At 39.8% G+C, this 13,491-nt stretch overlaps 1 protein-coding gene across 20 annotated transcripts in view; it reads right to left on the reverse strand.

Moving 5' to 3' along the window:
- Positions 1-13,491, reverse strand: part of MAGI2 (membrane associated guanylate kinase, WW and PDZ domain containing 2) — a 1,187,450-nt gene that overhangs the window by 239,252 nt on the left and 934,707 nt on the right. For 15 of the 20 annotated variants that reach the window (XM_073328600.1, XM_073328602.1, XM_073328598.1 and 12 more), the window contains 3 exons: positions 7,888-8,009; positions 7,404-7,532; positions 6,432-6,614 (listed from right to left, as the gene is read on the reverse strand). In XM_073328600.1, coding sequence (XP_073184701.1) covers positions 6,432-6,614; positions 7,404-7,532; positions 7,888-8,009 — 434 coding nt within the window. The remainder of the gene's footprint in view (positions 1-6,431; positions 6,615-7,403; positions 7,533-7,887; positions 8,010-13,491) is intronic. The other 5 variants (XM_073328606.1, XM_073328607.1, XM_073328617.1 and 2 more) reach the window with 2 other exon arrangements.

A 13,491-nucleotide genomic window follows, 5' to 3' on the forward strand; every position in this document is an offset into this window, starting at 1 on the left:
ATAAGAACACAAACAGATTGTCACAGTCAGGTGATTGGCAGTCAGACCTAGTAGTCAGAGACAGAGTTCACAGTCATGAGATAGCAGTCAAGAGTTGGCTGGGTCAGGATTCCAAGGGGTCAGAGGCAACAGGCAAACTGGAGATCAGAACCACGAGTCCGATTTCAGGAGTCATGCTGGGTAGGAATGCCAAGAAATTAAGCCATGGCAAGAAGCACAAGGCAATCCAGAAGCACACAGTCCAGAGCAGGGTGGAGCCCAGTTGTTCAGACAGCTTCCTGTTTCTGCTGCTGGCTTAAGTAGGGCTAGCAAGCCAATCAACCACTCTACTACTCCACCAATCAGATCTCAGGGCAGAGCCTCACACTGGGCCTGGGCTTTGTAGGTCCCAGGTAAGCAATTGTCAGCTGGCTGCTGGAGGAGGGTTGGAGTGTTGCTGTTCCCATGAATCCTGTGGACCCAGGATTGAGACCCATGGATCATGACACAAATTTACGTTTGGTAATGTTTGGGGATTTAGTCACAGGGGGCTGAATACTCAAAACCAATAGAAGTTAGGAGCCTAACTCCTTTTGAGTATTCAGCCCAGGGTTGGCTACATGTACCTTAAATAGGTTATGTGAAGGGCTAATAATAGATATTTTGTTTTGCTCCCCCCCGCCCCCCTAGTAACTTAAATATTGTCACTAGAAATGGGCCCCAAACAAAACCCTAGGGAATGGTGTTTAGATACTAATCTAGACCCAAACAACATGTCTGGCCCATATCTCTGTAACACACTGGTCCAAAACCTCACATCTGGACAATCACAAACTGTGTGATGTTTGAAATCCAGATCCAAGTTTTGCAACTCAGGTCTATATCTGGCCTAGTTTTCACAAAATGCACAAGATGTAGCAATCTTCTTGGTACTGAGAAAATAAAAAAAGTATGAAGAAAATGTAATAAAAACAGAAACCACAAGAGGATTTGAATTCAATAATTTTGAAATAAAAGCAGACACTTTATCCAGAGTCTTGGTTAACTCATTGGGAATTTACAGTTATTATTTTCGCCACTGGAGAGAGCTCACATTGTATAAAGGCAATAGAAACATTGAGACGTATAAAGAAAAATTAATTCAAGAGAGATGAACACAAAGACTATAAAGTTCAAACAAAGTGCATCTTCTCCCTCAGGTCATATTACTAATATCTGGTCCCATGCAAAGTTTAATGAACAGCATACTTTAAAAAAATGAAAGTGAACAAGATAAGATCTTCTTCATAGTATACAGGGCTTTATTAACATTATTTTATATGTAATTATTTATCACATAACTTTTTGCAGGATTGCCAATCTCAAGCATTCAAAGTCATGAGGCAGGCCCTGAAAAATGAAGAGATTGGCTAAAAAAAAAAGAGAGATTTTTAAAACTAAATTTGGTAGTCTCTTTGTTTACTTTCTGGTTATTGAGCCTTTAGGGTGCAATCTGGTCACATTTTCAAGCAGTTCTCTGCAAACAAGAGGGCTAGAAACTCACTTCTTTAAGGGGAAAGCTGAGGTTCTCAAGTAATCACTTGACTCCAGGAGATGTATCTTTAAGAATGCCAAATATCTAGAGATTCATAATAAAATTGTGAGAGTTGGCAACAGTATGTATCAAAGGTAGTAAGTCAGGTAAAATAATAAAATTTATGTTTCCTTTTATCTCATAAATCCTGAGCTTTTGGGTTTAGTCACATGGTAGGCAGGGTTTTTGCGGGGAAGGACAGGCATGTCTCAATGGCCACTAATCCAATGAGTGGCCTGACATAACATTCCTAGATCCTAGTTTTACTTATTCAAAGTGGTAGGTGCACTGAATTTGCATAATTGTCCATCTTCCACTGTCAGCCTATTTGCAGTGAGGAGCTGACAGATGTCATCATGGAGGGCAAATGTCAAGCTTCAGTAGCAGGGAGGCCGTACATGGGCTTCCTTGCTAGGGCATATTTCATCCCAAAACAATAAAGATCCAGCACCTATTATTGCTGCAGCAATTACAAATCTTCAATTTCGCAAGAATCTTGATTTTGTATGGATAGTAATAACAATGGTCCCCTTGAGATAGGCACAGTTATTACTGTGACACAAGAGGCAAGAAAAGTGTATCATAGGAGGTGCTATTTTTTAGAAACACACGAGAAAAGTACATTTGTATAAAACGCCTTATTTTTCATCCAACAATACTTATTTAACTTACAAAGTAGATTTGTGTCTCTAATGGTTTAGAAACACAGGATGATTTAAAATAATAGGTAAGCGAACAATCTATTTTCTGAAATGGCTCCAAGAAGGACTATTTGGCAGACCATGAAGTGCAACATATCTGAAGGTGAGCAGACTGTGAAAAGAGTTTCTGAGGAACAGGAAGCACAGTTTAGGAAACATGCAAAGGAGTGGGAATGAGGAAATTGGGTTATTTGCTACAGACTTGTTTTATAAACCTTATGTTTTTTAAATATCCCTGTTTCTCAGTTTACCCATTTATAATACGAAAATAACAACACATGCCTACCTCACAGGGATGTTGTTTGAGGCAAAATTCATTAACCTGAAACTCTTGGTTTATTTTACTCACGTGATAACCTGATATTCAGGGAACTGCAGGGAGTCTACTAAGGACAGAATTTAGCTCAGTATGTAATTTAATAATACACATATCAGGTTTATTAGAATAATAATTCTGTGTTTTGAAATTCTCTCTCACCTTTAATTCTTACTTTCCTTGCATTTGTGGTTTTCACTAAAATCTTCAGTATTATTTTAATGTAAGTTTTAAAAAAATATTTCTTCATAAATACCCATCTGAATAAATGTGTTAATGGCTTATGCTAGACAATCCGTTTCACCTTGTATTTAGCAGTGACATTCTAAGTACGTTTCCCAGACCTGAAGACAAGTTCTGTGTAAGCTTTAAAAGCTTGTATCTTTCACCCATAGAAGTTTATCCACTGAAATATATTACTTCACCCACCCTGCCTCTCAATAAATGACCACAATAACAACTATCAACGTTACAACAGACCAATCATGCAGTTTCAGTATCAGGTTCTAGTTTAGTTGAAAAGACACTCAACCATTCCACTCAGATTATTTCAAAGGAATCCTGCTTTGAGTTCTTAATCAAAGTATGCTGGGTCATAACAACCTGGGAAGCCCTCTGCTGCAAATTAGGCAACATGAAGATCAAGGCACTGTTCAAGAGCAATTGATTGGTTTTACTGTTAACAGGATTCATTAGTCTCTTCTCAGCAGGTCTCTGTTGCACCATTTCTTCTACTAATTAGCTTCTTGAATTTTAACCTTGTGTACCAAATTGCACTTTGAGGTTGACATCAACAATGCGACTAAAGTTCAAGCTGATAGAACACTTATAAGATTTTACAAAAAAGAAATCTATATTTTAATTTTTGTTATATCTGCCACTTTTTACTTGGCATCAGAAACCTTCCACCATTTTAATGGCATGTTTTGTGCAAGAAGGGCATTTTAAAAACAGTAAAATTCAGAACATCCACAATTCCTACTTACATCTGGTCTTACAGAAGTTTATTTGGCCTTACAGCGCCAGCAGTAGTTCTAGGTGGTGTATCCTGACATGTTATGGTCCTGGTTATTCCCTCCCCCACAAAAATCTGCAGAAATGAGGATTGAGGGAGTAAATCTGCAAGGATCCCCACACGTTGTTCTCTATGAGTGTGCACATGGGGCTTTTCCCAACCATAGATTAGGCTACCCCTATGACTCTGGTTTCAGTTGGGGGCCCCCCGCAAAGATAACATAGCCCCAGATTTTATTATCTTTTCTCTAAAAATCTCTGTCAGGATGGAGGGAGAAAGACGTATGTGTCCATCAGCCTGACCAGTCTCCACCCCCTACCTCGAAAAAGATCCTAGGGCTAGGGAACACCATCTGCAGGGCATGGAGGTAGGGTGCCAGCTGACCCCACCATCCATGGAGGATGAGGAAAAGCACATAGAAGGATTCCTTCCATATATGGATCTGAGATGATCTTGTAAGCCTTTACTACAAATAGATGTAAGCAGGGTCTGCTGAATTCTTCCCTGATAGCTAGCAGGGAGGGGAAGAGACTTCTAGAGCAAACTGTATTTACATGAACACACCTACTCTGCTTAAATATCCAGCAGATAGAGTGGTGTGTTGCTCAAATAATCAACTTTGGCTGGTGTTGTGTTAAAAATCACTTTAGTACTGAATGCAGGGGTAGTGAAATGCTGTTACCAATGTTGTTGGCATTATTGTATGAATACAGGAAAGCAGGACCCTCAGCTGAAAGGACTTTGTTAAGCCAGGTGCTTGAATGCCAGAGTCCTGTGAAAGTAAGAGGGGTGGGGACAGGTGTCCCAGACAGGATGTGTAGACCCTCCCACAAGGGTCCTCCCTGGACTGGTTTAACCTGTTCCCCCACACTGTTCAAATAAAGAGCTATATAAGCTTCCTTGGGAGCCTCTTTGTTATTTTAAATGCTCATTCAGAGCTGAGATCAGTTGTGGTTGGATTGTGTTTCTGCCAAGCCTGCTAAGAGCTAAACATCACTGAGAGCTGAAATCATGTTGAGATGGGTAAGTGTTTCTGTGCAGCCTCCAAAGAGCTGAAAATTACTAAAAGACTGATGTGCAGAGGTCACAGCAGAGAGGCAGGTGGCAGCAGATGGTGACTGACAGTCAGCTGGCAAATGAGTGGGTGGTGAGGTAGTGAGCAGAATGAGCGGCGGGGGGACGGCCAGGCAGAGAGGAGCAGCAACGGCTGGCAGGTGGCCAGGTGGCACAGCGAGTGGCCAGCAGGGTGGCAAGCGAGTGTCTGAGCAGCGGAGCAAGTTAGGTGCCTCCTTACCCCACCCCCAGCTAGGGTGGGAGGTGAACTCTTCAAATGCACCTCTGAACCCTTTGTTTGCACTGACCAAAGACGGCAACTGTGAGTGGGGTACAGAGAAGAGGGCACGTTAAAGGGACTTTTGGGCTCCTGGGCTTAAGAACCCAAGGGGAAAAGGACACTGCCCAACTTACTTGGAGGGTGGGTCTTTGGCTTATGGTTTATGAACCCTGTTTGCAGTGTTTTCCCAAATTAACGCTGAGTTACTTCCCTCCTTTTACTGAAAGTTTCTTTTCTACACTCGGACTCTTGCTTGCAGGTGAGAAAGTATTGCCTCTCTGAGGCGACCAGGTGTGGGGTTTCAGAGTAGCAGTCATATTAGTCTGTATTCGCAAAAAGAAAAGGAGTACTTGTGGCACCTCAGAGACTAACCAATTTATTTGAGCATAAGCTTTCGTGAGCTACAGCTCACTTCAATGCGATGAAGTGAGCTGTAGCTCACGAAAGCTTATGCTCAAATAAATTGGTTAGTCTCTGAGGTGCCACAAGTACTCCTTTTCAGGTGTGGTGTGTAATTTTCCCATGTTACTGGGTGGGGGCTCAAGCTGGTTCTGTGTTGTATCGATGGAAAGGAACCCCTAGATATTGAACCCAGCCCTGTTGCTGCTGGCTCCACCTGGCAGAAGGGTTACATAGTCTTTACCCAGATAAGCAGAATCAAACTTAATTTGACTATTTTAAAATATAGTCCTTCCTCCAGAAAAGTCTGAGTCTGTGGCCTCTGTCTCTACAGGCACGGAATCCGCACAGGTAATCTGAGCATGTGTTGAGAAGAGCATCACATCTGAGATCTGCTCTGCAGATGTGAGAGAATTTTACCCTAAATAAATAAAAGTTTGCTTCAGAGATCTTCATCATATCTGATCTTTATCATATCATATGATCTTCATCATTTGTGAAGAAAAAATAAAAGTTTTCCTTTCATTTTTAGAAAGCAATACTCCAGGGAAATACTTCCCTTGGGAAATATTCTCTGAGGCAGAAATATTCTTCTTGTCCCAGAGGTGGATGAAGTTTTTGTCTAAAAATCTTTTTTGGGGTAAAAAATGTAGATTTGGTAAGTCCAAAACATTTTGCAAATGTGTGTCAGTTTTGCCAAATTGTTTGTGTCAAAACAAAACCTTTTTTTTTGAAAAAAAAATCAGAATATTTTGGTTTTTCTATTTCAAATGACTTTTCATTTTGAAATTTCCTTCAATTTTATTAAAAGAAACAGTAAACCCTTTTAAAAACCTCTCAACATTCAAATGAAATGTTTCATTTGACCAAAACCAATTTTTTCTAACTTTTTGATTTACCAACATTTTAAAAACCTTTGTTCTAGGTTGACCTGAAGTGATTATTATTTTTCAGAATGGCCAGCAACCCAAAAAACTAGTTATTCACACAGCTCTACTTGCACCATTCAGAATGACAGCACGAACACACCTGCTTATTTCTGCACTTAAGAAAAATGCTGCTCAAAAATCTAAGGCTGAAGTCTGATAATTATATCAAGGAACCAACTTAATCACCTGTTTCCATTTTGCCATCCTGTGCTGCAGGCCCATCAGGAATTACACTCTTCACCTGTAGAAACTCATCTGGCTCGTCCCCACCAATGATGGTAAATCCAAAGCCCATGTTGCTCTTCTTGAGAGTTGTGCTGAGGAAAATTCCCTTCAGTTGTGATGCATCACGGGTGAAGAGTGGTTTTTCTACATCAGTCAACACAAACAAAAAGAAAATAGTTCCAGTCAAGTCATAATATAACACAGAGTCACAAACAAAAGAGAAGAGAAGCAGCAGCAATAGTAGGTGGCAGTGTGGCATTTTGATATTAAAGGAAATAAAGAGTGTAAGCATTCCAGGAGAAATAAACACATTAGTGAGTCCTTATTTTACATTAATACAAAACCAACTAAGGAGGACTTTTCTATCTATGGCAGATCAGTCTTGGGGGTGGAAGGGCTAGGAATGCTCTTTGATAAGCACTGAAGCAAATGCTCTTGGAAATAAGTTTAGAGATAGATTGTTGTGTAGCTAAAATATTTACACAGTGATAAAAATAATATGCAAGGTAACTTTGAACTCTTAAAAATTATTCCTAGCCTATCAATTCAGTTTTGTATACCAAATAATTTATAATTAGTTTCCCCTCACGCCCCCAATAACAAAAAATATCCATTTATATCAGTGATTCAGACAAAAGGGTAAATTCCAGATAATCTTCTCACCCCAGACAAATGGAATTTCAGTTTCTGACAAATGACATTTACAATCGGTGTGACAGTTCAGTGACCTTTACAACTGTTTTCAATGTGCGTCAGTGTAAAGTGTGAAAATTACCATCAGGCAAGAATAAGCCTCACCTGGCTTCCAGTGACTCTCTTCTGTGCTTTATTTTGCGAAAAAAGGTATGAGAAAGGTGAAAAGGTTTGTGACTTAACTTATCTCTCTACTTCTACAACAGTGCAGCTTGGCTAACAAGCAGCACTTGGACATACCATACAGACTGTACATTCCAGCATTGTCCCGCCGACACTGAGACAGATCATTCACACTGCGAGACCTCTGAGGAGCAGGATGCGGGTGAACGTGTTTAGGCCTAGGTAATGTTGATGAGGCGCTTTCTACTGTTACAAAGGAGAACAAGCCTCATTCTTTGGCTATAACCTTATGTCAAAACTTACTCATCTATCAATATTGACTTTTGCTAATACATTTCTTTCTAAGTGCAATCATTTTCACATTATCAAGATTCAGTGTTCTTGTAAACTCCTACAGCAATAGTGTCTGAGGCGTCAATTTAAATGATGTTTGCTAGATAGGTTATCTTAGAAACATACTGAACACCAATTAATGCTAATTCATAGAAGATACAATTAATTATTAATTAATTGTATTTTAACCAGACTATGTTAAATCATTGTCATAACACCAGGAAAGTACAGCAATTATTTTCTTCTTAAATCTGACATGGTACTGTACCTCGGAAACCTGGGGCCTGCATAGGCTTTGTTCCAAGTTCTGCGTTGGGCATGTTATGCTGCTGTAGCTTCCTTTTTGCTTCTAGGACAGGATTTTCAAATTGTGTTCTTCTATTTATGTGGCTGAAAAAAATTGGTAATGATTAAAAATTGAGTCCATTTTGTGAAAAATTATTATTTACTTCATGGGATCATCATCATGTGGGTTACCTGTATGTGCAACCCTTACACCAGCTTAAAAAACTCACACAAGTAGTCCTGTTGTAGTGAATGAGAATATACGAGTTAGTGCTCATCAGTGCAAGTAAGGGATGCACAAATTAGCTCATAGCGGAAATAATTGGGAAGTAGAACAGATCAGGAATTTTTCAACAAAACTCTTTTTCTTTGGAAAATACCAATTGGTTACAACTGAAACTGTTCACGGGAAAGGGTCAGTTCTGACAATTTCTCAGTTCAAACATTTTTGGAGAAAAGTTTTGAAAAGATCAAAATGTCCTGTTTCAACATTTTCAAAATGATTTTTTAAAATAATTATAGTAAAACAAATTGAAACAATAAAAAAGGCCAAAAGTAAAACAAAAATTTCAATAATGTCATAAAAAACATAATGTCGCAAATTAACCTAAATTAAAAAAAGATATTGTTCATCTTTGAAAATTTGAGATTCTTTCTCTCAATTTATGATAGGAAAATTTTTCATAAACTTTAAATTTTTCTCTGATTGGTAAAACTGTTTCTTTCCCAGATCCATTTGGAAGTTCTCTGTCCTTTCAACTTCTTGCACTCTGCTGTAAATGTAAAGTGCCAATTAGGGCTGTTGATTAATAGCAGTTAACTCATGTGATTAACTCAAAAAAATTAGTTGCAATTAAAAAAATTAATCACTATTAATCGTGGCTTTAATTGCACTGTTAAACAATAGAATACCAATTGAAATTTATTAAATATTTTGGATCATTTTCTACATTTTTGTACACGTATTCTGTGTTGTAATTGCGCATATTATTTTTATTACAATATTTGCATTGTAAAAATGATAAACAAAAGAAATAGTATTTTTCAATTCACCTCATACAAGTACTGTAGTGCAATCTCTTTGTCATAAAAGTGCAATTTACAAATGTAGATTTTTTTTGTTACATAACTGCACTCAAAAACAAAACAATGTAAAACTTCAGAGCCTACAAGTCCACACAGTCCTACTTCAGATTGACAAACAAGTTTGTTTACATTTACAGGAGACAATGCTGCTCTCTTCTTATTTACAATGTCACCAGAAAGTGAGAACAGGCATTTGCATGGCACTTCTGTAGCTGGCATTGCAAGGTATTTACGTGCCAGATATGCTAAACAATTGTATGGCCCTTCATGCTTCGGCCACCATTCCAGAGGACATGCTTCCATGCTGATGATGCTCATTAAAAAAGAATGCGTTAATTAAATTTGTGACTGAACTCCTTGGGGAAGAATTGTATGTCCCTTGCTCTGTTTTACCTGCATTCTGCCATATATTTCATGTTATAGCTGTCTCGGATGATGACGCAACACATGTTCATTTTACGAACACTGTCACTGTAGTTTTCACGAAATGCTAAGAAGGTACCAATGTGAGATTTCTAACCGACCCAAGGTTTAAGAATCTGAAGTGCCTTCCAAAATCTGAGAGGGACGAGGTGTTGAGCATGCTTTCAGAAGTCTTAAACAAGCACCACTGATGAGGAAACCTCAAAACCCGAACTACCAAAAAAGAAAATCAACCCTTTTGCTGGTGGGATCTGACTCAGATGATGAAAATGAACATGCATTAGTCTGCATTGCTTTGGATTGTCATTGAGCAGAATCTGTCATCAGCATGGATGCATGTCCACTGGAATGGTGGTTGAAGCATGAAGGGACATATGACTCTTTAGCACATCTGGCAAGTAAATATCTTGTGACGCCAGCTACAACAGTGCCATGCAAACGCCTGTTCTCACTTTCAGGTGACACTGTAAACAAGAAGCAGGCAGCATTATCTCCTGCAAATGTAAAGAAACTTGTTTGTCTTAGCAATTGGCTGAATAAGAAGTAGGACTGAGCGGACTTACAGGCTCTACAATTTTACATTGCTTTATTTTTGAATGCAGTTTTTTTATACATAATTCTACATTTGTAAGATCATCTTTTATGATAAAGAGATTGCACCACAGTACTTGTATTAAGTGAATTGAAAAATACTATTTCTCTGGGGGTTTTTTTCAGTGCAAATACTTGTAATCAAAAATATATATAAAGTGAGCACTGTACAATTTTTATTCTGTGTTGTAATTGAAATCAACATATTTGAAAATGTAGAAAACATCCAAAAACATTTAAATAAATGGAATTTTATTATTGTTTAACCGTGCAATTAATCACGTGATTAATCACGATTATTTTAATCACGTGATTAATCACGATTAATTTTTTTAATTGCTTGACAGCCCTAGTTTCAATCTATGTGGCTATATGCTATTCTGCAGTATCACTGAAAAATACTCCAGCAACACAGGTTTTCAAGTTTTCACTATATGTGATTTCTATGCAAGAGAGAAACAGGATGGTGTTTGTGCATAGTGGTCCTGGATAAGCTGAAAACAAAATTAGCTGTTTATAATGAAATAGAAATCTTAACCCCAATAGTGACTGTTTAGGCAAATTGCTTAACAAAGTAATGGATCCATCATGTGCTGGATTCCCACAGCAGCAAACAAAATTATATTGAAGATGAAATTTTAACACTCGACTATATTTCTGTTGTATTTTATAAAAGAAAACAGGGGGGAAAGTGCAGAAACTAATTCATGTAGAGCACTGAAATGTGAAAAAATCACACTGTAATGCCACAACTTTCTCCCAATATGTAGCATTTCCCATGGCCCCTATTAGCATGTGTTTTTCTCTGATACTGTGCCTTTGATATCCCATAACTCATACATAACTTTTTCCCATACATTATATTCCAGAGCGTGTTATCAGGAGGATAATTTTTTTACTGACTAGGGAACAAATCCAGCAGGGTGGGGATCATCTCCTGTCTCATGTGGCATGCTTCTCCTGATGAAGCCAGAGGATTTGAGGGCACTCAGCATCATGCAGGTTTGGGTGATTGGTTAGATATGCATGTGAAGTTGTTGGATGTGTTGTAAATTACTGTTGCTCCAGAGAGGTAAATATTTATGCACACAGGACCAGCCTTTCAAAACAGTTCTCAGAGAGAGCTGCAGGGAATATCTGGTCTTGATTGTGGATGCTAAACACTTGAAGATCTGACCCTGAGCTCCCTTAGAATCAGGGATTGTAAAAGGTGCTGAGTGCATGTGACTTCCACTGAAGTCACCTTCATGATCCCACGCGAAGCAATTCTCTGGATCAAGGCCCTACCCTTTAGACAGTGTTATTTTAAAAAAATGAAAATATTCCAGTGTTCATTAAACCAAGGGGATAGAGGGGAAACAGCAATGTATCTTTAGGTGACCTAATATACCTGGTAATCCAAAAGGTGATGTCAGATGTTCGTCACCCAGAAAAGATTTCTATTGAAGTCAACAGGGACATTTGTTTTAAAGAGTGAAAGTGAAAAAAATTTGCCAAACTTTAAAGCTGCTATCTACATAACAAAGTCATCACTTGTAAATGTGGCTGTTAATAATAGGTAGAGCAGCAGAGTTGTGTAGTGGGTGACACTCACCTCTTGTGAGTGCCTCCTAGAGGCTGGGTGTGGTACTGCAGGCCTTTCCTGGCATCCCCTGTACGTTGTTAGCCTTGCTTGGTGGGTCTTCAGTGGCTCAGCCCTCTGGCCAAGTCACACAATCAAGGACCCCTTCCGGGAGTACTGAAGTCCAAAACAATCACAAAAGTCTTCAAATCCCCAGGCTCAAGCTGGACTCAGCTCCTCCTTCCTCAGGTGCCTTTGCTCTTCAGACCCTCCTAGGCTCCTTGGAGTCTCTCCCTGCTGAAACTGTCTGCCCTCAACAGGTTATCAGCCCCATCTCTGGGTCCTTTAAATCCAGCCCTTTGCTTGTGCTTCTAAAGAAGACTTGTGGCTTAGGTCATTTTGCTAGCGGGGATGCCCACTACTCTGGGTCCCAATTCAGGGACCCTATAAACAGCAGCCATGTACTGCTGCCTCCATTTCGCTGTGACTATTCCCTGAGACTTTTCCCACGTAGCTCCATTCTCTTCACCCTTAACTCAGGGCTGAATTTCTCAGATCCTCTCTCTCTCAGGTCCAGTAAATGCAGCCATCAACCCCTCCAGCCAGAACTGAGCACCCTTTCTTGCCCTTCAGGTCCCAGCCAGGAACTGACCTGCTAAGGCCCTGCAGCTCCTTTTATATGAGCTTGCTGGGTTCTGATTGGCCACTTCCATGCAACTTTTCTAGGCAGGACTAGAGAACCCATCTTTGCTGCTCCTTTTCTGAGGTCCAGTGTGGTAGAACCATGGGGCCTGCAGCAGGGAGCTTCAACGGGGCCAGGTGCCTGCCATCACAGTTTGGCATTAGATGGGGATGGCTCTGAGTTACTACAGAGAATTCTTTCCCAGGTATCTGGCTGGTGGGTCTTGCCAACATGCTCAGGGTTCAACTGATCACCATATTTGACATTGGGAAGAAATTTCCCCCCAGGTCAGATTGGCAAAGATCCCGGAGTTTTTTCACCTTCCTCTGCAGCCTGGTGTATGGGTCACTTGCTGGGAAAAGCTAGAGTAAATGGTGGCCTATCTGTACCTTGAAGTCTTTAAATCATTATTTGAGGATTTCAGTAACTCAGCCAGAGGTTCAGCGTCTATTACAGGAGAGGGTGGGTGAGGTTCTGTGGCCTGCAACGTGTAGGAGGTCAGACTAGAGATCACAATGGTCTCTTCTGGCCTTAAAGTCTATGAGTCACAGTGGTAAATAAGCCACAGATATCATGGTTTCTCTGTTTGTCCATGGCTTTCCTTTGTGTCCATGTCTTCAATAAAGCCCAGTGCAGAGGGGAGGCCCGGGGCTGGAGAGCAAGCCCGCCCTGGCCCGGTGAGGAAGGGCTGGCAAACAAGCCCACCCTGTATTCATCCCACTGCAGTGGCTTTTGTCCCACAGGGTTGGGCCTGGCTCCCTGCTTTGGACAATGCAAACTGGTGCATGGGGTCACAGCGCTGCACCTGTGCTGATGATATTAGTATGGAAGTCAGCTAGGAAGTGGAACTGGTAAAGGCTGATTTGACTAATGTTGCCTCAATTGCTGTTTCATTTTTCCTTAAAAAGACATCCAAATCTTTCATTTAGATACTGAAATTGTGTTTAAAACAAGTATTAATGGACATATTTGTTGAAATGAGCATCAAAATGTAAGATTTAGCTACTTTTTAAAATGAAAGAAACAGAATTGCTGAGATAACATGTTATTTTCTAACATAAGCAGTAACAGCGTGTCAGATAGAAAAGATAAAGAAATGTTGCGCAGTTGAGGCAGGATGCACAGTTTACAATAAGTACCCATCTGGTTAGTTTAGCTGTCCTATTAAGGAAACCGTGTTTGCAAATTGAGTTTCATCTTGTAGTTAATCAACCATAAAGGTAGAAATGCTCTTTTTGCGATTA

Source organism: Lepidochelys kempii, chromosome 1 (genome assembly GCF_965140265.1).
Source record: "Lepidochelys kempii isolate rLepKem1 chromosome 1, rLepKem1.hap2, whole genome shotgun sequence".
NCBI lineage: Eukaryota > Metazoa > Chordata > Testudines > Cheloniidae > Lepidochelys > Lepidochelys kempii.